The sequence below is a fragment of the Heterodontus francisci genome, chromosome 1, assembly GCF_036365525.1.
Source record: "Heterodontus francisci isolate sHetFra1 chromosome 1, sHetFra1.hap1, whole genome shotgun sequence".
NCBI classification, from domain to species: domain Eukaryota; kingdom Metazoa; phylum Chordata; class Chondrichthyes; order Heterodontiformes; family Heterodontidae; genus Heterodontus; species Heterodontus francisci.
In genome coordinates this window covers 151628529-151656197 of record NC_090371.1, presented here as the reverse complement: position 1 = coordinate 151656197, position 27669 = coordinate 151628529, and the positions used below count along the sequence as shown (strand labels likewise).

At 42.6% G+C, this 27669-nt stretch overlaps 1 protein-coding gene across 1 annotated transcript in view; it reads right to left on the bottom strand.

Moving 5' to 3' along the window:
- The window catches only part of anapc4 (anaphase promoting complex subunit 4), a 148659-nt gene that overhangs the window by 75180 nt on the left and 45810 nt on the right, over positions 1 to 27669 (bottom strand). Inside the window, exons 6-11 of the mRNA XM_068037245.1 lie at positions 25928 to 25954; positions 25792 to 25836; positions 20495 to 20579; positions 16020 to 16130; positions 15605 to 15688; positions 14987 to 15073 (exon numbers count right to left, since the gene is read on the bottom strand). Of these exons, the coding sequence (XP_067893346.1) occupies positions 14987 to 15073; positions 15605 to 15688; positions 16020 to 16130; positions 20495 to 20579; positions 25792 to 25836; positions 25928 to 25954 (439 nt within the window). The remainder of the gene's footprint in view (positions 1 to 14986; positions 15074 to 15604; positions 15689 to 16019; positions 16131 to 20494; positions 20580 to 25791; positions 25837 to 25927; positions 25955 to 27669) is intronic.

The following is a 27669-nucleotide window of genomic DNA, read 5'->3' as shown; positions in this document are numbered from 1 at the left end:
CAGGGACATTGCCCAAGATCGTAAGCCACAAACCATCAAACTGTTCTCCATTTACCCATGTCAAGCCCTCATGCAACTGTTTGTAGCCCTTTCATTGCAAATCATGTATGCCAGGACATGCCTTCAAGAGGTAATGGACAATTGTTTCACCTGCTCACATATTCCAAAGGCATAACATCTCAAAACGTTATAAAGTAACATTGCTGAATGACGTGTAGCCACTTGCTGACACATGGCGTACACATTACATTTGTACTATTCCACCTTTCAGGATGATAACGTTATTCTTCTGCTTGTACAAGATGCGACAGAGAAAGGCCTTCCTGGTGAGATGCAGACTGCAATGACACATATCTTGCAAAATGCCCATGTAGATCTGCTCTGGGAGCCCACACAATTGGGTTATTGCAGTTCTGTGCGATCCTCAAGTGCAGGCGATCATCCCTCCAATCATCTTTCTGCAACTCATTCTCAATCTCCTTGGGGAATGCCCAGCCACATAGCTTGAGCATCCAGTGCAGCACAAGCAGAAAATAGCATGTAGCTTATGCCAGTGCACTGTTGGCAATCACCCTCCAAACTTTCTAACTACCCCAAGCCAGTGTACAAGTGCTACCAGTGCACAGCAATGGATAATGTTCTCATATGATTGGGAAGATGGTCCAGACCACATTATTTATTTGGAGCATAAAGATTCTTGCATATGATCAACTAACAAAGACAGGCTGGAATAACTCTTCTAACAATGCTCGTGAGGACCAAACTTTCCCCTTGCCATGTAGTTGTTCATTTGCTAGTTTATAATATTTTAAGCATTTGGACCTTATCATGCAACATAATGCTTGATGATGAAATTATCCAAAGTCTCACTGCCAAATGAAATGTCACAACTTTTTTTTTAAACAATCTCAAATTCAATCCCCACTCTGTGTTCATCTATATAGAAAGTGACAGTACAAGTGGTCTATAAAATTTACTCGGTCAGGACTTATCTCTAAGATTATAGAGATATGGTTCTGTTATGATCCCGTAGTTTCTTTTTTTCAGGAAGAATGTGGTGTGCCTTTAAGGCAGCAAGCTCTAAACATTGAGTCAAAGCGTGCGGTCTCGGTGCCCGGGATACACACTCTGACTGAGCATCGAGAGATACATTGTTACAATTTAATTTTGAACTGGCTTATAGTGGAAACAAATTGTTCTACACTGAGACACAGACAGACAGCTGTGTGTTAGCACCTGAAAGGAGCGCTCTCAGACTATTTAAACCGAGGGAAGAGAATTTAGTCTGTTTATTTATTATTCTCTCAAAATTCTAAAAGGTCAAGCCAAAACAAGAGATCTCTGCTAATTTAAACTGAAGGAAGGGAAGCTAGAGTGTGACAATCTTGAATCCCTCAAAAATTTTAAAGCCAGATTGATTCATTAAAAAGTGTTTGCAAGTTGTTAATTGTTGGAATTCATCGCAAGAGGAGGAAAGCATCAATTTCAATTTCTGAATTAGACTACGGACTGTTCTACTGTTGACGAACCTTTTTTCCCACCCCATCGGACAGCTGTGAGGGCTTCAAGCAACCTTGGACTGTTTTACATCTGGCAGGAGCATAAATCTGCAAGGACTCTAATTTTTTCTATTTTAAATGTTATTTATATCCTAGTAGTGTTTAAGAATTTAGTGTTTCTAATTAAACAGCTAATTTGTTGATTTAAAGACACCTGGTTTGGTTAGCCTCATTCGGGGGGTTAATAGATGGTACAATTTGGCTGGGTCTTTCTTTAATTTGGAAAGTTTAAATGATATATTAGGCGATCTGTGGAGGGACAGGATTGAATTAACAGTGCGTTTCTCCCACCACAATCATAATCTGACTGGAGCAGTTGGTCGTAACAGTTCGCATCAAATTATGATCATCTGATTTTTATGTTCTCCTATAAGGGAGAACAGAATTAATGAATGAGACTTTTGAGAAGTTACATCACTGACTAAATAAATCAAAAAAGCAGTTTTGATATCGAATACCCTCATAGCACCAGGTCATTGTACCAGTTGCACTCTCCTTTGAATGTCTCCCAGTTGTTTTTGGTATGAAGGTCTTTTACCTTTGAAAGTGTACTTGTAGAATTCTGAAAATTTTTAGGATTTATCGTATCTTCGGCAGAGTTTTAATCAGTTTAAATTTATCCTTTGGCTTCTCAACAGATTAACATCCAGCGTAGGTCATCAATCATCCATTGTCTTAAGAGCTACAATATCTTGGGATTAAGATCTTGAACCTATCTGGTAGAATATTAACTGCTCTCTGACTTGGAGTAGCAAAACAAAGTGTTTTTTTGCTTAGAAAGATCGCAAAAAACAGAATATTTACTTGTTTTGGAAAATAAAATAGTTGTGTGCAAAATTCCTTCACTGTCACTGAGTCAAAATCCAGGAACTCCCTTCCTTACAGCACTGTTGATGTGCCTACACCCCAAAGACTGCAACGGTTCCAGATGAGAGCTCACCACTACCTTCTCAAGAAAAATTAGGGATGGGCATTAAATGCTGGCCTAGCCAGTGACACCCACATCCCCGAACAGATAAAAAAATGTAACAGCCGGCCTTCCCAGAATGAATGATAAAGGTCAGATTTTTGAACCCATGAAGTAACTGTCTCTTTCCTACTATGTATGAATCCACTCAATCAGCAATGACGACAGAAGATTCCTCAGCTGGACGGACAAACCACACTGTGAAAATGAAGAGAACATCCAACGTTCAAGCAATAGGAAAAAAACCTACTTCCTATTGGTCACAAGTCCTGTAGGTGGACCACACTCCGGGTCTTAGTGGGGTGGATGCACAGGAGCCACAGAATGGGAAGTACCTAAAATTGGAGCATTTCTGAACTGGCTCCAGCATGAGTGATGGGTTGCATGCTGGTATGAGGTTCTGGAAGCCCAACTACAGACACAAAACAAGATGCGCGTGTATGAGAAACTTGTGTAGAAATTGGATAGGAAACTGGCTTTTCTCAGTCAGAGTAATTGTCGTTAGCCTCTCTTGGAGTCCTTCAAAGACTTTCAGCAGTTCTTTGACTTAAAGTGGAAGCACCACTCCTGTTAACTGAAGTTGGAAAAGCTGCAGCTTCCAGAGGTTGCAATAAGCTGGCTGGAAAAACATTGAATGCCTTCGATATATGTCCACAGGCAATGTATCACGCTCCTGTATCCAAGATGAACAGCCTGCTTCTGCAGCAAGGTAGTCTATAATCAATCCTCAAGCAAGGGAATAAACAATATCATGGAACTATTTTTTTCTCCTCTGTTTAAAACGGTGTGCCTTTAAGACTCTGTCTAAAAACAGTGTACCTTTAAGAGTGAGAAGCTTTCATATTGTGTGCCAGCTGCACCTGCTTCCAAGGCAACAGCAGGAGAGAGAAGGCATGTTCTGTAATTGTGTCAACTGACTGTGTGTAAAAGACTGGCTGTAACTGGTTTGAACGGGAGACAAACGAAGCGTGCTGTACACTGAAGGAAGAAGCTGTCTATTTCTCGGCAGAAAACAATCTGCATTGAGCTCAGACTGTTTGCCTAAGGAGAAAATGTACCCCTGGAAAGAACATTTTCATGTTGGAGGTAGTAAATTCCGTTTTACTTCAAACCTCTAGTCTGCTACAGAAATAACTCTCTCTATTGCCTGTTCGTGTTTGCTGGAATTCTCAGTAACGTTTCTACTAAAAGACTGCCAATTTAAAAATCCAAGTAGACCTATTGCTGTGCTTTTCGTTGAAAGACGCCTGCTGCAGCTGAACTACTTTGAATGCCTATCTATTAAAGACTGTTTCATCAAATTTTCCTGGAGACTTCAAGTGGCATCTGATTACTCTACTCTGGGACACCTCATCAACTGGGAACATAACCCACCAGGACTTACAACCTAGCTACTTATTTTATTCCCAAGCAACACCATTTTTTAAACAACCAGTTATCCGTGTTTTCTTGAATGTATGTGTGTGTGCATGGGGTTAAAATAAATAAGTTATAAGGTCTTTAGACATAAATTTATCTTAAGTGTTTAAGACTTAGATTATTAATAGTTAATTTGTTGTTCTTTAAAGATACCTGGTTTGGTGTATTTTATTCTGGGAGTTAATAAAGTGTTTAATTTGGCTGTTTTCCAGTTAGGTGGGAAAACTTTAATATGCTGCAACCTGTGGAGTATTGGGACTGAATTGACAATGCACTGCTCCTGCTACGGTCGTAACAACAAGCATTTAAATAGCACCTTTTACAAAGGAAAATTGACCAAGACACTTCACAGATACTAACAGTGAGCCAAAAGGTATTTGGAGGGGTGACTAAAGGTTTAGTGAGAAAGATAGGTTTTAAGGAGGGTCTTAAAGGAAGAGATAGAGGTGGAGAGAAGAGGAGTTTTAGGGAAAGAATTCCAGAGCTTAGGGCCTGGATGGATGAAAGGAGAGCACCACTGATTTGGTGAAGGGAGTGGGAACTGTGGAAAAGACTAGAATTGGAGAAAGTAAGTTCTTGAAAAGCTGTAGGGCTGTAAGTTTTAGAGATCTTGAGGGATTTGAACACAAGAATGAGAATTTTAAGATGCGGGTGTTAGTCGAACAGGAGCCAATGTAGGTCACTGTGCACAGGGGATGATGGGAAAGCAGGTCCTGGTTGGCGGAAGGGAAGGGATGTTGGGCAGCAGAGAGTGGGATGAGCTCAAGTTTATACAGAATGGAGACCAGGAGAGCACTGTGTTAGAAGATCTGGAGGTGACAAAAGCATGAATGAGGGTTTCAGCAACAGATTGGTTGAGGCAGTGTGAAGACAGGCTATGTTACGGAGGTGGGTGTAGGCACTCTTTGTGATGGAGAGTATACGGGGTCAAATAGGATGCTGAAGTTTCGAACAGCCTGGTTAAGCCTGAGATGGAGGGCAGAGAGACCAATGTAATCAGTGGTAAGGGAATGAAGTTTATGAAGGATTTAGTAATGAAGAAGATCTTGTACCATTTCCACCACAGCTTAACACTGTGATAATTGCTGATGAGCAAACCCAACCAAATGGACTCGACAAATAGTAATGCTTGATAGTGAAAGTAGTTCAGCTGTTTTGGACTCACATTTGGACAATACAAATTTAATATCCTGGATAGTCACCGTACCATGATGGGAGAGAGTCTGAAACATGATTGCTGAATTAGTGATCAGTGTGGTAAACAGAGATCTATAGAGATGCAATGGAACCACTACGTTTCATCTACTCTGATTCACGTTTTCACAATTCACCCCAGACTCCTTGGGCAGTGGTCTACAGGGAAGTGGACTGGGCAAATTCCGTCAGCTAGCGTAATGAACGTTGGACCTTGTACCATGATTATGTGTGGAAGGAAGAGAGGGAGTGGGGAAGGAAACGGGGGAAGAGGTGGAGGGGGAAGAGACGGAAGAGAACGAAGAGGTGATTGTGGGGGGGGGGTGGAAAGAGGGGGGGGGGTGGAAAGAGGGGGGGGGGTGGAAAGAGGGGGGGGGTGGAAAGGGGGGGGGGGGGTGGAAAGGGGGGGGGGTGGAAAGAGGGGGGGGGTGGAAAGAGGGGGGGGGTGGAAAGAGGGGGGGGGTGGAAAGAGGGGGGGGGTGGAAAGAGGGGGGGGGTGGAAAGAGGGGGGGGGAGGAAAGAGGGGGAGGGAAGAAAGAGGGGGAGGGAGGAAAGAGGGGGAGGGAAGAAAGAGGGGGAGGGAAGAAAGAGGGGGAGGGAAGAAAGAGGGGGAGGGAAGAAAGAGGGGGAGGGAGGAAAGAGGGGGAGGGAGGAAAGAGGGGGAGGGAGGAAAGAGGGGGGAGGGAGGAAAGAGGGGGGGGGTGGAAAGAGGGGGAGGGAGGAAAGAGGGGGAGGGAGGAAAGAGGGGGAGGGAGGAAAGAGGGGGAGGGAGGAAAGAGGGGGAGGGAGGAAAGAGGGGGAGGGAAGAAAGAGGGGGAGGGAAGAAAGAGGGGGAGGGAAGAAAGAGGGGGAGGGAAGAAAGAGGGGGAGGGAAGAAAGAGGGGGAGGGAAGAAAGAGGGGGAGGGAAGAAAGAGGGGGAGGGAAGAAAGAGGGGGAGGGAAGAAAGAGGGGGAGGGAAGAAAGAGGGGGAGGGAAGAAAGAGGGGGAGGGAAGAAAGAGGGGGAGGGAAGAAAGAGGGGGAGGGAAGAAAGAGGGGGAGGGAAGAAAGAGGGGGAGGGAAGAAAGAGGGGGAGGGAAGAAAGAGGGGGAGGGAAGAAAGAGGGGGAGGGAAGAAAGAGGGGGAGGGAAGAAAGAGGGGGAGGGAAGAAAGAGGGGGAGGGAAGAAAGAGGGGGAGGGAAGAAAGAGGGGGAGGGAAGAAAGAGGGGGAGGGAAGAAAGAGGGGGAGGGAAGAAAGAGGGGGAGGGAAGAAAGAGGGGGAGGGAAGAAAGAGGGGGAGGGAAGAAAGAGGGGGAGGGAAGAAAGAGGGGGAGGGAAGAAAGAGGGGGAGGGAAGAAAGAGGGGGAGGGAAGAAAGAGGGGGAGGGAAGAGAGAAAAAAGAGCAAGAGAAAAAAAAGAGAGAAAAAGAGAAGCGAGAACGAGGAAAAAGAAAAAGAGAATGCCTGCTCTCTGAAGATGTACAGCGAAAGTTTCAGTAAGAACAGAGAAGAGGGTAAAAGAGGGGGGGGTGTGGCATTGTTAATCAAGGAAAGTATTACAGCGGCAGAAAGGACGTTTGAGGACTCGTCTACTGAGGTAGTATGGGCCGAGGTTAGAAACAGGAGAGGAGAGGTCACCCTGTTGGGAGTTTTCTATAGACCTCCGAATAGTTCCAGAGATGTAGAGGAAAGGATAGCGAAGATGATTCTCGACAGGAGCGAGAGTAACAGGGTAGTGGTTATGGGGGACTTTAACTTTCCAAATATTGACTGGAAATACTATAGTTCGAGTACTTTAGATGGGTCTGTTTTTGTCCAGTGTGTGCAGGAGGGTTTTCTGACACAGTATGTGGACAGGCCAACCAGGGGCGATGCCACATTGGATTTGGTACTGGGTAATGAACCCGGCCAGGTGTTTAGATGTAGGTGAGCACTTTGGCGATAGTGATCACAATTCGGTTAGGTTTACCTTAGCGATGGGCAGGGACAGGTATATACCGCAGGGCAAGAATTATAGCTGGGGGAAAGGAAATTATGACGCGATTAGGCAAGATTTAGGATGTGTAGGATGGGGAAGGAAACTGCAGGGGATGGGCACAAACGAAATGTGGAGCTTATTCAAGGAGCAGCTAATGCGTGTCCTTGATAAGTATGTACCTGTCAGGCAGGGAGGAAGTTGTCGAGCGAGGGAGCCGTGGTTTACTCAAGAAGTTGAAGCGCTTGTCAAGAGGAAGAGGGCGGCTTATGTTAGGATGAGACGTGAAGGCTCAGTTAGGGCGCTTGAGAGTTACAAGCTAGCCAGGAAGGATCTAAAGGGAGGGCTAAGAAGAGCAAGGAGAGGACACGAGAAGTCATTGGCGGATAGAATCAAAGAAAACCCTAAGGCTTTCTATAGGTATATCAGGAATAAACGAATGATAAGAGTTAGAACAGGGCCAATCAAGGATAGTAGTGGGAAGTTGTGTGCGGAATCAGAGGAGATAGGGGAAGCGTTAAATGAATATTTTTCGTCAGTATTTACAGTAGAGAAAGAAAATGTTGTCGAGGAGATTACTGAGATACAGCCTACTAGGCTAGATGGGATTGAGATTCACAAGGAGGAGGTGTTAGCAATTTTGGAAAGAGTGAAAATAGATAAGTCCCCTGGGCCAGATGGGATTTATCCTAGGATTCTCTGGGAAGCCAGGGAGGAGATTGCAGAGCCGTTGTTGTTGATCTTTATGTCGTCATTGTCGACAGGAGTAGTGCCGGAGGACTGGAGGATAGCAAATGTTGTCCCCTTGTTCAAGAAGGGGAGTAGAGACAGCCCTGGTAATTATAGACCTGTGAGCCTTACTTCGGTTGTGGGTAAAATGTTGGAAAAGGTTATAATAGACAGGATTTATAATCATCTTGAAAAGAATAAGTTCATTTGCGATAGTCAGCACGGTTTTGTGAAAGGTAGGTCGTGCCTCACAAACCTTATTGAGTTTTTCGAGAAGGTGACCAAACAGGTGGATGAGGGTAAAGCCGTGGATGTGGTGTATATGGATTTCAGTAAGGCGTTTGATAAGGTTCCCCACGGTAGGCTATTGCAGAAAATACGGAAGTATGGGGTTGAAGGTGATTTAGAGCTTTGGATCAGAAATTGGCTAGCTGAAAGAAGACAGAGGGTGGTGGTTGATGGCAAATGTTCATCCTGGAGTTTAGTTACTAGTGGTGTACCGCAAGGTTCTGTTTTGGGGCCACTGCTGTTTGTCATTTTTATAAACGACCTGGATGAAGGTGTAGAAGGGTGGGTTAGTAAATTTGCGGATGACACGAAGGTCGGTGGAGTTGTGGATAGTGTCGAAGGGTGTTGTAGGGTACAGAGGGACATAGATAGGCTGCAGAGCTGGGCTGAGAGATGGCAAATGGAGTTTAATGCGGAGAAGTGTGAGGTGATTCACTTTGGAAGGAGTAACAGCAATGCAGAGTACTGGGCTAATGGGAAGATTCTTGGTAGTGTAGATGAGCAGAGAGATCTTGGTATCCAGGTACATAAATCCCTGAAAGTTGCTACCCAGGTTAATAGGGCTGTTAAGAAGGCATATGGTGTGTTAGCTTTTATTAGTAGGGGGATCGAGTTTCGGAGCCACGAGGTCATGATGCAGCTGTACAAAACTCTGGTGAGGCCGCACCTTGAGTATTGCGTGCAGTTCTGGTCACCGCATTATAGGAAGGATGTGGAAGCTTTGGAAAGGGTGCAGAGGAGATTTACTAGGATGTTGCCTGGTATGGAAGGAAGGTCTTACGAGGAAAGGCTGAGGGACTTGGGGTTGTTTTCGTTAGAGAGAAGGAGGAGGAGAGGTGACTTAATAGAGACATACAAGATAATCAGAGGGTTAGATAGGGTGGATAGTGAGAGTCTTTTTCCTCGGATGAGGATGGCAAACACGAGGGGACATAGCTTTAAGTTGAGGGGTGAAAGATATAGGACAGATGTCAGAGGTAGTTTCTTTACGCAGAGAGTAGTAGGGGCGTGGAACGCCCTGCCTGCAACAGTAGTAGACTCGCCAACTTTAAGGGCATTTAAGTGGTCATTGGATAGACATATGGATGTAAATGGAATAGTGTAGGTCAGATGATCGGCACAACATTGAGGGCCGAAGGGCCTGTACTGCGCTGTAATATTCTAAAAAAAATCTAAAAAGAAAGGTTGTGAAGACTTGAACCTGTTTTGAGTGTCGAAGCAGGCAGAGGAGTAAAGGACCCACAGGATCATGGGAAATCACATTATTCACCGATGTCCAGGCCGGAAGTGCTCGGAGAAATGTGAGAAATTAATATTGATTGTGAGAAGTCCGGAAGATCCAACCCATTGCAACTGGGAGGAGTTTGGGACTTCTAACCACAAAGGATTCTGTCATCAAAAAAGAACCGTGTAACATTTACGTATGATGTGAGGTTTTCAGGTGTTTAAATAAGCTAAGAAAATACATTTATTTGTAATTTGGGTGTGTCAGCTACTTACAAAGTACTGTTTAGGTAACTGGAGATCTCTTTGATTTGAGTTGTTCTAATAAGTCTTAAACCGTGAAATCTTGCCGTGTAATTCGTTAAATTGGTCTGGGAGCTCATATCTCGTATTTTTCATGTTAACAGTCTCTCTGAGGTTCTATCAAATTGGGGGCTCAGGTCCGGGATACAAATTCAGAGGCTGAAAACAGGTTCACCTGAATTTTCCAGTTTTAAATGCAAAAGTAATTGTGAAATTTTGTTCAATGTTTATAAAAAGGGAAAAACATAATGAGAGTAAACTAGCCAGCAATACAAAAACAGATTGTAAGAGCATATAACAGATTATAAGTACATATAAAGGAAGAGAGTAGCTAAAGTAGACGTTGGTTCGTTAGAGGCAGAGACAGCAGAAATCATCATGGGGAATGAGGAAATGGCAGAGGCATTGAACAAATATTTTGTATCTGTCTTCACAGTAGGAGACACAAGTTCACACCAGAAATAGGCAGTAACCTAGGGGATAAAAAGAGTGAGGAAATTAAGGATATTGATATCAGCAGAGAAAAATTATCAGAGAAACTTGAGGGGCTAAAATCTGACAAGTCCCCGGGACCAGATGGCCTACATCCTAGGGTTCTAAAAGAGATAGCTGCAGAGATAGTGGGTGCGCCAGCTATGATTTTCCAGAATTCCTTAGATTCAGGAATGGTCCCATCAGATTGGAAGTTGACAAATGTTATGCCGCTTTTCAAGAAAGGAGGTAGAGAGAAAACAGGAAACTACAGGCTAGTTAGTCTAACATCGGTCGTTGAGAAGATGCTGGAAACTATTATTAAAGAAGTCTTAACATTGCACTTGGAAAAGCATAGTAAGATTAAAACAAGTCAGCATGGTTTTACTAAAGGGAGATCCTGTTTGACAAATTTATTAGAGTTTTTTAAGGATGTAACTAGTAGAGTGGATAAAGGGGAACCAACAGATGTAATATACTTGGATTTTCAAAAGGCACTCGATAAGATGCCACATAAAAGATTAATAGGCAAGATAAAGGCTCATAGTGTTGGGGGTAATATATTAGCATGGATAGACGATTGGTTAACAGACAAGAAGCAGAGAGTGGGCATAAATGGGGCATTTTCAAGTTAGCAGGCAATGAACAGTGGGATGAAAAGACAGAGAGTAATGTATTGAAGTTAGCTGATCATACAAAGCTCGGTGGAAAAGTAAACTGCGGGAAGAGGTAGAGAGGCTGCAAAGAAATATAGACAGGTTAAGTGAGTGGGCAACAAGATGGCAAATGGAGTATAATGTAAGGAAGTGTGAAGTTGTTCATTTTGGTCGTAAAAATAGAAAAGCGGAATATTTTTTAAAAGGTGTGAAACTGCTAAGTGCTGATGTTCAGAGAGACTTGGGGGTACTCGTACAAGGAACATACAAAGTTAACATGCAGGTGCAGCAGACTATTAGGAAGGCAAATGGCATGTTGGCCTTTATCGCAAGGGGATTAGAGTACGGGAATAAAGAAGTCTTACTAAAATTGTACAGGGCTTTGGTGAGATGGCACCTAGAATAGTGTGTGCAGTTTTGGTCTCCACATTTCAGAAAATATATACCGTACGGCAGTGCAGTGAAGATTTACTAAATTGGTCCCTGAGATGAGGGGGTTGTCCTATGATGAGAGGCTGAGTAAATTGGGCCGATATTCTCTGGAGTTTAGAAGAACGAGAGGCGATCTAATTGAGACAAGATTCTGAAAGGGCCTAATAGGTTAGAAGCGGAGTGATTGTTCCTGCTGGTCAGGGAATGTAGAACACTGGGACACAGGCTGGAAATTTACGCCACCCCGATGAGTGGAATGGTGGCGGGGGGAGGTAGGCGTCAAACGGAGCGGGAGGCACCGCGAGACCTTCCCAACCCACTCCTGCCTCCGCTTTCACTTTACGCAGGGCGGCGGTGAAAAACGGCCCACCTGCCCCAGACCCTTAAGTGGCCACTTAACAGCCTTCGCCCACCTCCACACGGATTTTAAGCGTGGCAAGTGAGCGTACTGAAGCTGGGAGAAACCACCTAACGAAACCAAGCGGCTTTCGAACGTCCCGGGGACTGCCCTCATTTTCTGGCACCCTGTGCCTGATGGAGGGCCGCCCCTCCTTCCCTCCCAGTCTACCACCCTTGCCTCGCCGTGGCTGACCAATTACCCCCAGGAAGGCAACCAAAACCTACCTGCCTTCCTGGCTCCCAAGCATCTTCTATTCATGCTGGGCTACAGTCCCAGCAGTGGCCACCACTCCTAGTGGCGCTTCTGGGACTAAGAGCTGCCGGCCCGCTGATTGGCTGGCTACTCAATTAGGCGGGACTTCCAACCTCAAGCGGGTGGAAGTCCCACCTCACACCAATTGAAGCCTGGGGACCCACGAAATACGGGTCGGATCCCCAGACGAGGCGGAAGAGGGATCGCCACCGACTTTTCAGTCAGTGGCTGGCTCCCATCCGCCTACTGTAAAATTTCAGCTACAGTCTCAGGATAACGGGCCAATCATTCAAGACTGAGAGGAGGAGAAATTATTACACTGAAAGGGTTGTGAATCTTTGCAATTCTCTACCTTAGAGGGTTATGGATGTTCCATCGTTGAATACATTTAAGGCTGGGATAGATAGATTTTTGGTCTCACAGGGAATCAAGGGATATGGGAAGTGGGCAGGAAAGTGGAATTGAAAAGATTGGATGCCCACCAAAGCTACTAAGTATCATCACCTCATTCCATGACAATATGAAAGGCACAATTCAACATGGTGGCTCCTCATCAGACCCCTTTCCTATCCTGAGTGGCGTGAAACAGGGCTGTGTTCTCGCACCCACACTTTTTGGGATTTTCTTCTCCCTACTGCTTTCACATGCGTTCAAGTCCTCGGAAGAAGGAATTTTCCTCCACACAAGATCAGGGGGCAGGTTGTTCAATCTTGCCCGTCTAAGAGCGAAGTCCAAAGTACGGAAAGTCCTCATCAGGGAACTCCTCTTTGCTGACGATGCTGCTTTAACATCACACACTGAAGAGTGCCTGCAGAGTCTCATCGACAGGTTTGCGGCTGCCTACAATGAATTTGGCCTAACCATCAGCCGCAAGAAAACGAACATCATGGGGCAGGACATCAGAAATGCTCCATCCATCAATATTGGCGATCACGCTCTGGAAGTGGTTCAAGAGTTCACCTACCTAGGCTCAACTATCACCAGTAACCTGTCTCTAGATGCAGAAATCAACAAGCGCATGGGAAAGGCTTCCACTGCTATGTCCAGACTGGCCAAGAGAGTGTGGGAAAATGGCGCACTGACACAGAATACAAAAGTCCGAGTGTATCAGGCCTGTGTCCTCAGTACCTTGCTCTATGGCAGCGAGGCCTGGACAACGTATGTCAGCCAAGAGCGACACCTCAAATTCATTCCATCTTCGCTGCCTCCGGAGAATACTTGGCATCAGGTGGCAGGACCGTATCTCCAACACAGAAGTCCTCGAGGCGACCAACATCCCCAGCTTATACACACTACTGAGTCAGCGGCGCTGGAGATGGCTTGGCCACGTGAGCCGCATGGAAGATGGCAGGATCCCCAAAGACACATTGTACAGCGAGCTCGCCACTGGTATCAGACCCATCGGCCGTCCATGTCTCCGCTTTAAAGACGTCTGCAAACGCGACATGAAATCCTGTGACACTGATCACAAGTCGTGGGAGTCAGTTGCCAGTGTTCGCCAGAGCTGACAGTTTACAGCGGATGCATTATTGGCTGTAGCAGAACATATGGGAGTTAGTTTAAAATCAAAAGCCAAAAAGACAGAAATCGAAGTGTTGGTTCAGCATTTTAACCTTGAAGAGCAAAAGGGTAATTCTGTAGCTCTCATATTGAGTTAACTAGAATTCAGTTACAAATGAGGCAACTGGAAAGGGAAGAAAAGGAAAAAGAAAGACAATTTCAACTTGCACTGAAACAGTTTGAATTCAAGGAGAAAGAAAAAGAGAGTTATAAAAAGAAGAGAAGCCAGAAAATTTGAACTGGACAGACAGGGAGTGACAGGAAGGCTTGACGATGAATTTGATATAACTCCTCGCTTTGATTTGGCAAGGAATAGTGACTTAGAACCTAAATTCAATGAGGAAGGAGTTGAAATGCACTTTTGTGTCCTTTGCTAAAATTGCTATGAGGTTGCAATGGCCGTAGGAATGTTTTATTGCAAAGTGTGCTTGTGGAAAAAGCATTAGAGGTGTATTCAACACTTTCGGAGGAACAGTCAAGTGATTAGAAAGTGGTTAAAACTGCAGTTCTCAATGCTTATAAGTTGTTACCAGAGGCTTACTAGCAAAAATTCAGGAATTTAAAAAAACAGGGTCAGACATTTATGGAATTCGCGAGAGAGAAGGAAAAGATATTTGATGGTTCGTATTGGTCCCTAAAGGTTGAGCAAGATTTTGAAAACCTTAGGGAAGTAATCCTAATGAAGGAATTTAAAAATAACATCCCTTCAGGAATAAGGTCCCATCTAGATGAATGTAAATTTGGTAAAATAAGTAATGCCGCAGAAATGGCTTGCTGATCCATTATGCTTTATTTCACAATTGGTGCTAATTGAACTCAATTTGATGAAATTATTTTCCTTGGAAATACTCTGTCATTATCTATAAAATAGAACATAAAAGTACCCTCTCGGCATCAAAATTGCTGTCTTATCCTGTGCCTATACATCAGAAATGTGAAGTGTTATGGCAAAGAAGAGGGCAGTCTCAACTAGAGGCCTGCTACCCGACCCGAGCCCGACGGGACCCGATGACGTGTGTCGGGTTCAGGTCGGGTCATGTTGCTCTTCCAGTTCCGGCTTTCGGGCTCGAGTCGGACACACAAAGTAAGAATTGCATTTTGCTCTGCTGGTAAGTGTTAAAAGTTAAAAACCTACCTGAGCTGGGAGTCTGGGACGTCAAGGAGGGAAACTCTGAGTCTGAGCAGTGAGCGAATAAGCGTTTCTATGATGTCATCATTCTCATGCTGCAGCTTCCAGCAGATTCAGAGTCACAAGGTAGGTAAAGGGAACATTCCGGTGGTTGGGTTGGGATCGGGCCGGGTCGGGCTCAGGTCCGATGTGGTTCTGTCAAGTTCGGGTCGGGTTGTTTTTCCCTGACCTGAGCAGGCCTTTAGCCTCAACACAGAAGCGAGCACTTCTGCGTACATTGAAAACTGGGTATGATGCAAAGCTGTAAGGCTAGTCCTCAAGTTAATTACTACACTTTAAATCTGAAAGCTCTTTAAGAACACGATTTACACTGTAGGAACTACAGAACATGCAATAAATAAAATTTAGTACATTGCACAGCTAAAATAGAATTATTTACATCAGTACTGACCTGTACAAACTTTGTTAGTCTTAAGTCCATTTGCATTAAAATATCTTCCCAGGCTTCACACATGCAGGCCAAAGATAGCTTTTGGTACTATCAGTTTAAAAAAAAACAAGGAAGTTAACAGTAAAGACTGATACAGTGAAGACCAAGATTAACTTTTTTTAAATAACAGTTGATCAATTATTATAATATCCAATCTATTAACAAATTCTCTGCCAGGCAGATACTGTTTGGTCCCTCCTCCTGAAGGAAAGAAGGCCTGGCAAGTAAGTTTGAAGCTGTAGGATCTTGTGTGCTAGAGGTGTGAAAGAGATTACAACTTTGTTTTTTGATGTTTGGTAGGTGATTGTACTTAGTTAAGTCACAAGGTGTGGTAGTAATTGAAAGCAGGCAGAACTTTTTTTGCTTCTAGGATATTTAATTGGTCTAGTGAACCAGTCAGAAAGCTAAGCTAAAATAACTTCTGTATGTACATGACAGATTGTTGCCAATTTTTAAAAAAGTCTATGTATGGCATCAGGCACAAAAAATTATAAGGATAGACAGATAAGTTCGATACTCTGAATAATTAATCTTCAAGGTGTGGACTCAAGTACTTCAGATTTGCAACTTTATGTGTACCTGGAGGAGTGTTGAAATGTGAGTGAACTTCCGGGCCATGCGAGTTACCTCAGGCAAACAATCTGATAGCAAAGTGGTATCCAACTATATAAACAAATGATAAGATCAGAGAAAAGTCAACATTGTTACAAAATTAAAACTTTTGTTCAAGTAGCCTTTGGAATTCTACACAATGCCTGTAATTGATGCTTCAACAAATAGGTATAACTTAATACAAACTAGTAGCTCATTGAATTTGATATCGTAATCAACCATAATAGTTTTCTATTGCAAGTTCAATGGGAATTTTCAGATCATTTGCGTAGCTACAAGGACATTGTTATTTGAAGATATTTGTTTTATGAAACATACAAGCCTATACCAAGTAGATTAGATATTATATATACATTTCTGGGCAAAGGTCAGGAAATCCTACCTGAAAGTAACAGATAATTGGCTCCGGTTCCTTGGATAGTTGAACTTCTGTGATTACAGACAACGCTTTCAGGTCACTGGACAAGCAAAGATCCAGACAACGACCAGCAATCTGCAGGAGAAAATCATTTTTAGTATAACATTGATCCATGTTTCACTATTCATCTTCTAAATAAAAGACAGAAACTGTTCTCCCAAAAAAATGGAAAACAAAAGAATTTTTAGCAAGTGGAACAGGCCATTTTTGATGAATCTGAATTCCACAACCTATATCCTCACCAGAGCCCTCAATCCATTTCCTTTGCCAATAAACTATTTGTTGCCTCTTGAACACAATTATACTATTCGCTTTATACCCTCCTCTGATAGCCAGAGTGTTCTTGGTATAATGTTGGACAATGTTCATCGTTCAGAAGGAATTGAATCCATAGCAGTTGAAATGTAGCAATTGGTAACGTAGGTGAGGATGAAGTTTGCCAGAGAGACGTTGTTGATGTTTTGAGTGGATTGGATACTTACGAGAAGGTGGGATCCAAAAGTCTAGTAGACTGCAGGCAGATTCATGGCGCCATTTCCAGGTTGTGGTTGGTTGTCCTTATCTGCCCACTCTGTGCTGCTTATGCCTCACTGCATATAGTTGATGGTGATGCTAGATACTTTTTGCCAAACTGTAGTGCAGCAAGTTTGTCAAGTGTTGCTTTGGCTCAGCATCCATTTTTGCCCAATTACACCTCTGTGAAATGCTTTGGGATGGTTTTCTATGTTAACGGTACTATTTAAATCCAAGCAGTTGTTACTAATGATCTGTCCAAGCAGCTGAAGCTTTGTTTCAACACTCCAACAATATGCTTCACTATGATTCTGGTGGCTGTGTGTGCTTCATTATATTGATCTCGTACCATTATCACAACAGTCTCCAGAACTTGAGTATTACTGAAAATAGAGACATTTTGTCGAAGCTTTTCATTTTGCACTCATCAGGACCACTCGCAAGACCAATGTAAGGGAAACAACAAATTTATACGGTATGAGAAGAGAGTGCTGACTGGTTGGCAAGTGGACTCTGATTGGTAGAAGTGTTGCCATGGAGAATGCACCAGTATATGGTGACTGACAATTAACTGACAAATTTTGTTTGAAACTTAAACCAGGAAGCTGGACTCTGATTGGTCAAGGCATTGCCGTGAGGAATGAACCAGTGAATGGCTGTCACTTATTTTGTTTAGCTGAAACATGCGCAATGTGTGTACATGTTCTTTCTGTCTGCAAAGAACAGGGCCCTGTGTATTAATATATGTAGCTTCCAGGACGCACAAATGCGTCACACTGCGAGCCCGACTGACCATCCTAAATTGGTTGTCAGCATAATTCTTAGCACACTGAAGGTTATTTAGCAAATGTTGTCCAATCGTGGAAACACATCTAATTTTGGACACTGTGTTTTGAGTTTTGCAAGCATGGGCTGATTGAGTGACAGCCAATCACTGGTTCATTCTTCAGGGTAATGCCTTGACCAATCAGAATCAAGCTGCCTGGTTTAAAATTCAAACAAAGCTTGGCAGTTAATGGTCAGTCACCATAAACTGGTGCATTCTCCATGGTGGGACGGAAATCACACCTGCCAAATGGACACATATTAATGTTGTCACATAGGACACTTCTAGAACCTTTTTTACTGTACATTGCACATACCTTGTTTAAGAAAACCAACAGAGTTAACCAGCTGAAAACATAGTTGCACATTTGCATTCTGAGAGACAGTTGAACACAGGGACAATGGAAATGCTCACTGATTCGATTAACAAGATAGGTCTGGGTCATCATAATCCACATTCTTTATCTGGATAAGAGCCAGAACTCCACACCCTACTGAGTGTGTCTGGGTAGTTTTGAAATCAACAACCCTCCCAGAAAATGCTGTTTCAAACAAAGAGATGATTTACCTGCTGGCCAGACTGGGGACTGTTTGAATTGTGCCTCATAGAAAGGTAACAGACTGAAAGTTGAGAACCAAGGAGGAAGGTCTCCGCTCTCTCTGTGTCTCTCTCTCAAGCAAAGTCCCAGGGACCCACAGTAGCAGCTTAAGCCTCAAGACAGAGCACCTCTTCAGCCTTCTGGTACCAGAGAAGCAAGCTTGAAATTGTGCACTGGGCCCCAGCGAGAACTCCAAGACCTCAACTTCAACCAAGGACTTTATAACAAAGATAAAATACAGTAACTATATTCCATTTGTTGCCAACTCTACTTCAACCGCCACCACCCTCCCCGCACCCCCCCCAATTCTTTCTCCCCCTCTGTATCTATTTGTGTGTGTGTTTCTCTTGTATACACGCTAGCGTGGTTGCGTCACATATTTTAGTAGTTTTAACCAAGTGATAAGGCTAATAAACTTGCATCTTTCTTGTTTAAGCCTAAGAAAACCTGTCTGATTGGTTCATTTACAATTACAATTTGAGTGCAGTGAGCCAGAGCTCACTGAGGGAGTAAGCTAAAATCACTGTGTTTTAAAAGATAAACCCTGTTATGGACAAACCAGGAAAAGGGCAAGAGGGGAGACTGAGACCCTTTCCTCATCCAGTTGTAACAATGGCAACGCCTCTACCAATCATAGCCCAACTTGCCAACCCATCAGTACTCTCTTCTCATCAAGTATAAATTTGTTCCTTCCCTTACATTGGTATTCTTGTGAATTGTCCTGATGAGTGCAACACGAAAAGCTTCGATAAAATGTCTCTATTGTCAGCAATACGCAACTCCCAAGGAAATCATGAGCCAAGGCTGGGTGATATCCTTGCTGTCCAAGGAGCAATCCAATCAATGTTTTTGCCTAGTTAAATAATGGCAGTGCTGTGGATTTTAGAAAACAATAAGGGCATTGAGACTGCTGCTGTTTTAACAAACAATGGCATGCATAATTATGTGCTTATAAATAGACTAGCTGCACAGTAATTGATGGAATTACTCTCGGTTCATGAAATCTGTGGGGTTTGGGGATTGTACAGAGGCATGTGTGCCATCAGTAATACCCCGTGCTTTGGGGAACTGGTTACACAAGACCAGGGCTCTGTTGCCCTGCTAGCTGCTTCCCATTGGAAAAGGAGTAGAGGAAGTAGCGCTGCCAAACAAAGCACCTGTCACATGCTTTATGCATCAGTGAACCTTCTAATTGCAAACCTGGAGAAATAGCCCCTGCTATTCTTTGAACAGAATCAGTTGTGTAAACATTCAAGGCAGCAGTCACCTAAACAGCCATTGGCAAGAGCTGGAACACCTCAGCCTAGGTCACAGTGGCCTGGATTTTGTAGTAATAAATACTCTTATCAGTGCTTACCATTATTATGGAGTAAATCACACAGTAACATCCAGTGTCTCACATATACAGTAAAACACACATGCCACAACAATCGTAAGTTGCCATGTAAAAGCCCATATAAAGTCCTTGGGCAACTGTAAGAATAATGAACAGCGAGTGCTGTTCCTTTGTGGTTGACCGGAAATCTGAGCCAGTATATTTCTGTGATTGCCTCTCTAGTGAATCACAAGCAGCAAAGGCAGATCTCCTCAGATACATCCAGGTAGATGTGATTTGGTCTGTAGGCGTGGGTAGTTGGATAAGGATGCATGCAGCAAGACCCCCTCAGGATGTAAACACACCTTTCTCTTATGCTTCCTTCAATCCTTCTCCAAACCCAGCAGATGTGGAGCTATACCCAGTAAGATGCTCATGTCCAGAATTGTGTTGCAGCAGCTTGAAATTAAGAGCTTGTAACAAGTCACAAATGAAAATAGGAGCTTTCAAATTAATGTAAAAAATGCAAAAACGTCACAAATGAAAACAGTAGCAAATAGTGAAGATGTAAAGAAATCAATCAAGTACTGTAAGAAAGTAAGTTGCAAAACTAATAACAAACTTTGCTTTTAAGTAACACAAGTGTTACAGCTTTGTAAAAATAACAGATTCCATATGGCTGTTGCCTGTCGTTCGTGTTTGGGGAATGTTTATTCGCTAGGTGAAGAACACAGGAAAAAAGAGCAGAGACTCACTAAGTACAGACTAAGGTTGGCTATTTTAATAATATGTGGGAGGGGATGAGGGGTCTTGCCCTTTCCCCTCATTCTTCTCTTGTATTCCAAGTGGAGTGTATATTTTGAGGAAAACCAAGAAGAAATTGGTCTTTGACACTGCACAAAGATAGGGGAGGAGCAGGCAATCAACTGACATGACCAAGACGAAAGTAATTTTTTTCCCCTATACAAAGACATTAGAACAGGGATCAGAGCAGGAGACTTTCTGACTACTAAAAAGACCTATGGTGTTTAAACCTGCAGCCGACAATTCCAAGCACTAAACCCTGTAAAAAGAACCTTGAGGCCATGGAAATAAACTGAACATACAAATTTTGTCTGGTGAGGTACAATGCAAAGATACTTGACTCTACAATTTTCACAATAAAGTCTATGCAAAAGCCGCCATACCTGTGTTACTGTTGCAATCTTGTACATTCCATATGCATATAATTCAATGAATCCAGAATCTCCTCCAAGAACAAGGGTATTTAGCCTGGCAGAAAAAGAACAGAACATTTAAATTCGAATTCGGAGGGTACTATTCATCATTTACAATAAGCAAGTTAAATCTTTCTAATCATGTGTGGCAGGAACAAACATTTGCCAATAAAACAATATCAAAAAGTCTCCAAAGATAAATTCTGCTAATCTGAAATGATACAAGGTTGTTCAGTTACAATTCTGTATTCTGGACAATATTTCTGTGTCAGACATTGGTCCAGTTAAATAACAGTAAAATTAGAAAATGCTGGAAATACTCAGCAATTCAGAGAAAGTCAGGTGTAAAAGCTAGGTTTTTTTGGGGGGGGGGGGTGGGGGAGACCAAATAGTTATCGTAATTATTATTGAGGAGTGGGAAGGGGGCAAAAGAAATGTACTTATTTAATTTTGGTGTCTATTTGAAAAAATATTTAAATAAACTGGCAGGGTTGGCTGCCCTTTAAAAATGGCATCAGTGCCTGCACACAGGCAGCTGATGCCACTGCCGGGGACAGACAGCCCGCCCCTCCATCAGATTGTGGCGGGGGGTGGGCCGTCCCGACTATTTAAATGAACCATCGCGTTTAAGGTCATGGTGGCTCTTTGGCTTACGGGTGGGCCGCCATCTTTTGAGCTCACCGCTGAGATCAGCGGCGGGCTCATAGAATCCAGCCCCATTTTGCACCATTGGCATAACTAAAAGGCGAATGTATCCTTAGTGGAAAATTTCAGAAAAAAAAACAGGAACATAGAATCTCATAATATAGTGTTCAGTGAGGAATTCTTTACTGAAAAGCTTTACGACTTCATACTCGTTTTTCATGGATTTAGCTCACTGCACTGGCCCTTATCTATATATAAAGCTAAACTCCAATTTAAAAAAATATTTGCACTGGAGACTTATCATCTCAAAAATGCTGGGTCAAGTTCTGCTCAGTTCTTATTTTCTTTACCATAGTGTGAAAAATATCCCACTATGAAGCAAGGACAAAATGTGATGTAGGACGAAATTTTTCTAGGAGAAGAAAGGCACGCAAATTTGAGTCAGTGAATTACTGGTGTACTTGGCACCGGCAATGTTGAGTATTACAAAGAATGGATTGAAAATGCACCAGTGCTGTTATCTAAATTGTAATTTGCATTCCAGCATGTCCTGGCACCCAGTATCAGAGAAGAATTCTGTTCACATTTGTGGCATTCTAAGATCCATTGCAGAAGCAGTCATAGGACCAGAAGTAGGCCATTCAGCCTCGTGTCGCTGTTCCCATTATAATAGTCAGTTATAGAGCACAGAAACAGGCCCTTCGGCCCATCGTGTCTGTGCCGGCCATCAAGCACCTAACTATTCTAATCCCATTTTCCAGCACTTGGCCCGTAGCCTTGTATGCCACGGCATTTCGAGTGCTCATTTAAATACTTATTAAATGTTCTGAGGGTTTCTGCCTCCACCACCTCTTCAGGCAGTGCGTTCCAGTTTCCAACCACCCTCTGGGTGAAAAAAATCCCTCTTCAAATCCCCTCTAAACCTCCTACCCCTTACCTTAAATCTATGACCCCAATTATTGACACCTCTGCTAAGGGAAACAGTTTCTTCCTATCTAACCTATCAATGTCCCTCATAATTTTGTATACCTCAATCATGTCCTGCCTCAGCCTTCTCTGCTCTAAGGAAAACAACCCTCGCCTTTTCAGTCTCTCTTCATAGCTGAAATGCTCCAGCCCAGGCAACTTCCTGGTGAATGTGAAAATACCTCCTGTATTCACATCTAAATCATTAATGTACACTACAAAAAGCAAGGGACAAACCCTATTCAATCAGCTCATGCCTGACCAGTACCTCTTATGATTCTAATTCCATTTATCCACCTTGTTCCATACTTCTAGATACCCTTACCTAACAAAACTCTATCAATCTCAGTATTGAAAATTTTAATTGGCCCATCATCAACAGCCTATTATTGGAAAGAGTACCAGATTTCCACATTGTATCTGGAATGAGCTGCCTGAGGAGGTGGTGGAGGCAGGAACAGTAGCGACATTTAAGAGGCATCTGGACAAGTACTTGAATGAGCAAGGCATAGAGGGATATGGAATTAATGCAGGCAGGTGGGATTAGGCATTATGGTCGGCATGGACGCAGTGGGCCGAAGGGCCTGTTTCTATGCTGTACGACTCTATGACTCTATCCCTTTGTGGGCAAAAGTGCTTCCTGATTTCACACCAGAATTTTCTACATCTAATTTTAAAATTGTGATCCCTTGTTCTGGATTCCCCCACTATAGAAACAATTAGTTCTGTATCTACCCTATTAAATCCTTTTGGCATTTTAAACACCTGTTAGATCACTCCACAATGTTTTATACTCAAGGGATTATAAACCAGGTTTATGCAATCTGTCCTCACAATTTAAACCTTGAAGTCCCAATATCATTCTGGTGAATCGGAAGGTCTGTACAAGGCTCTACACAACTGAAGAATTACTTTCTCCCTTTTGCATTCCAAGCTCCTTGAGTTAAAGGTCAATATTACATTAGCCCTTTTGATTACTATTTGTACCCATTCATTAGCTTTTTGTGATCTGCATACTTGGACATCCTCTACTGTTCCCAATTTCTCAACATTAAGAAAATACTTCGATTTGTCTTTTTTCCCCACATTAACCTCCATTTGCCGCCGTTTTGTCCACCCAATCTGTCCATGCCGCTTCATAGCTTCCTGCTCAAATGTCCAGGTGCTAAGTCCCACTATCCATCATGACAGATTCTAGTAATTTTCCCACAATTGATTAGACTGAAAGTTCTGCAGTTACTTGGTTTCTCTCTCCCTCCCTTCTTAAATAATGGAGTGACATTTGCAATTATCCAATTCAACAGCACAATTTGAGAATTACGACAGCTTTAGAAAATTATGGCTAATGCAGCTGAAATTTCCTGATCTATTTCTTTTAACACCCTGGGGCAGAAACCACCAGGTTCTGGAAGCTTGCCTACCTTAAGTTCCATTATTTTCTCTTTTTACTTATAAAATCAGTAAGTTCTTCCTTGAATTATTTTTAGTTTCCCTTTTACTGTTAGTATTTGATCCTCTGAAGATGGATACAGAGTATTCATTTAACAAGTTTGCCATTTTCTTCTTGTCCATTGTTTTATCTGTGTCTGTCTTTAGTAGGCTTACATTCCCCTTACCATTCTCTATCTCTCAATATATTGATAAGATCTTCTACTGTTAGCTTTGATATACTTCCACAAGTTTTATTTCCATTTGTGCACCTCTTGGAACTCTCTTTGTATCACTCTGTTACTTCTTATAGTTCCTCCAGTCCATTGGCTTTCGACTCACCTTCCATTTGTGTAAGCTTTTCCTTTAGCTTGATACTGTATCTTACTTCATTTGTTACCATGACTGCTGAACTACACAAGTGCAGCTTTTGCCTTTTAGTGTACTGGATTTCATTCTACCAAACAATTTTTATTTTTTTTAAAATAGCTCCCACTCTTAACCATTCAACCCAAGTTACTGTGGTCAATTCATGCCTCACCCCTTCAAAATTTGTCTTAAGTTTTAAACATTGGTTTGCCGCTCCCCCTTCCCCTCCCTTTCAAATTCAACCATATTATAGTCCTTGTTTGCAATATGTTCTCTTACTGTCAGATTGTTAACTAATTCTTGATCGCTACTCATTAAAAATTGCAGTATGGCATGTTCCCTTGTCGTTTCTAAAACATAGGTCTAGAAATTCATTTGCAAGAAAGATTATTTGAAACATTCAAAAAGGTCAACATTATCCAAACAGAATAGTTCACCTGAGAGGCATCCCTGTCACTGGACTTAATATCCACCCCATCACCAGTGCACTAAGGTTCCGGAAGCTATGATGGGTACAGTAGCCTAATGGTTACGATACAGGCGAGCAACCCAGATGTCCCAAGTTCAAAACACGCCACCATGGCAAGTTAGGAAAACTAAATTCACTAGAATTTGGTAAATATTGGTTAGCACCAGAAAATGAGAGCATGTCATAAAAATAAACAACTATCTAACGTTCTTCAGAGAAGGAAATTTGACACACTTAGCTTGTCCGGCCTACATGTGATCCAGTTCCACATTATGTGGTTGACTCTCAATGCCTTTAGACCAATTTGCAAGTGTCAAATAAAATCTGTCCTTTCTAAAGAATGCACAGCAGTAATTTACTTCAACACCAACTCCTTCCCCTGCAATACCTGTTTGTTTAATTTGTTTATGGGATGTGAGCATCCCTGGCAAGGCCAGCATTTGTTTCCCATCACTAATTGCCCTTAAGGAGGTGGTGGTGGGCTGTCTTTTTGAACCACTGCAGTCCATGTAGTGTAGGTACATCCACAGTGTTGTTAGGAAGGGAGTTGAAGGAAATGCGATATAGTTCTAAGTCAGGATGGAGTGTGGCTTGGAGGGGAATCACCAAGAAGGAGAAAAGCAGCAATGACATGAGAAATAAAACCAGAAAGTGCTGGAAATACTCAGCAGGTCTGGCAGCGTCTGTGGAGAGAGAAATTGAGCTTAACGTTTCAGGTCTGTGACCTTTCACCAGTTCTGATGAAAGGTCACAGACCTGAAATGTTAACTCTGGTTCTCTCTCCACAGATGCTGCCAGACCGGAGTATTTCTGGTACGTTCTGGTTTTATTTCAGATTTCCAGCATCCGCAGTATTTTGCTTTTATTTTAATGACAGGAGAACACTAGCAATCCCAAGTTCCGCTCCACATAATACATCACCTTTACTTGGAAATACACTACCATTTCTTCATCGTTGCTGTGTTGTGTGTGTTCTGGAATTTCCTACATAACACCATTGTGGAAGCAGCAAAGCACTAGAAATACAGCAGTTCAAGAAGGCCCTTTGCTACCTTCTATGAGCAAATGGTTTAGACAATAAGTGAAATCTTGCCAGCACTGCCCACATTCTGAGAACAAATAAAAAAAGAATGTATGCAGTGCTTGTTATCCTGGTGATACCACACTTTAAGGACAAAAAATGTGAAGAGCGACTTTGCCTCTATAAGTAATGCTAATTTAGGAAATTAAGGAAATGCACAGCTTGAGAATAATTTCTGAAATTGCAATGTTGTCGTTACATGCTACATCAAACGAAATAAATTAGCAGCCTGGTCATATTCTTTTCAGCAGCCAAACTACACACATTATTAGGAATCTCTTTTTGAGAATGGGAGAGAAAATAAAATACCTTTTATCACCTAAAAGCTTTGTGATTTCATCTGACTTTTCTTCACTAAAAAAAAAGAGAGAAAATACACATTAGTGGCTAGGTAAACAGCTAAATCTATTTTTAATTTTCAAAGGCACACAACATTTGGACATACCTGAAAATCTTTGCAGAGGTACTGTAACTGATAAGATAAAGGAAAAACAAATACATATGCATTAGAAAAACATATATAAAGTGCCACGAGTGCAGTATTCAGGGGTGAGTGGCCAAAGACAAAAAAAAGTCTGAATTTTTTTTGACAAGAAATCATGTAATTATAGTACTGTTAATGATCAGCAATGAATGCAAATGCTTTCAGGCCACTTCAAATGAGTAGAAACATTAGTTTTTGCTTTGTTTATCTTTGATTACTGCCAAGACAGTGGATTCAGCATTCCAACATTTAATAAAGTTAGTACCCACATCATATAATTATGAAGAATGAAGTAAATTTTACCAGAACTGTCAGTTCCGTTTTTTTTTAAAAAGCCTGTCGGAAAACCACGAAGCTGCCCTGAAGGTCGGAAGCAGCAGTTCTTATTCACAGCAACTGTCAGTACAACTGACAGTTCGAATTTATTTTTTTACAGCTGGTCTTTTGGGTCTGAAGGTCTGAAACTAAAAGGGTATCCAAACTTTTTGTGTGAGGGGCCACATTACAATTTTTGTCCTACATAGGGGGCTGGTGAGCAAATTTCAGAAAGATAGAGGCATTAGAAATTTATTTTACTATTAATCACAACAGCAAAAAAATGTGCATTTTTGTGAACAGGCTTTAAATGAGAAGACTATTTTATTATCTTACTTTCTCGTCACTAAGTTGAACACTGGCATTGTTTTTGCTTGCACAAGTAGTCAATGGCTGCCTGCACACCATGTAGTGATGCGGAGCATTCCGGATAGACGTTCATCTGACAAGAGTGTTCACAATTGCTCTCTACCCACCCCGCCTGTGTGTCTCTCTTCGTCCCGCGACGCACCATCTGTCTCTCTCTTTCCCCTCCCTTACCGTTTTGTTCTCTGTGTCTCTCCCCCCTCGCCCCTCTCTCTCCACCCCCAGTCTCCCTGTCTCTCTCCACCCCGTCGTTCTTCACTCCCCTATCTCCCTCCCTTCTCCCTCTCCCCCACACCCCCCCCCGGTCTTCCCCACCCCATCGCTCTCGCCCCCTCTCTCCATGCCCCCAAGTCTCTCTCTCTCCTCCTTCTCCCCAAGTCTCTCTCTCACTCACTGACAGTTCCTTTTTCTTTTTAAAGCCAGTCTTTTTCTCAAAGTTGGAATGGGAGAAGCCAATGGCAAATTTCCAATTCTTAAAATAACTTTACAATTATAATAGCGATTTAAGTAACAGTGAAAACACGAGGGAGCGATGAAATAAAGAGTTAATGTGAAACATATTCCAAAAGTAGATGAGGAAGCCCCAACACTTCCCCACCCAACTCAGTGTTGCACAGATTTGTTAAATCAGGTTTGACTAACTTTGACTAAAACTCTGATGAAGTAACAGAGAGGATTAATGAAGTCAGTGCAGTTGATGTATATATGAACTTTCAAAAGGTGTTCAACAAAGTACCACATAATAGACATGTTCGGAAAATTTAAGCTAATGGGAGTAACGGGCAGTAGCAGTGTGAATAGAAAATTGGCTAAGGGAAAGAAAGCAGAGAGAGGTGGTGAATGGTTGTTTTTCAAAATGGAGGAAAGTGTGCAGTGATGTCTCCCAGGGATCAGTGTTGGGACCACTATTCTATCTGATAACAAATTGTATTTATATAGTGACTAGAACATAACAAAACATCCCAAGGTGCTTCACAGAGGCACTGTAAAACAAAATATGACACCAAGCTACACAAGGAGAT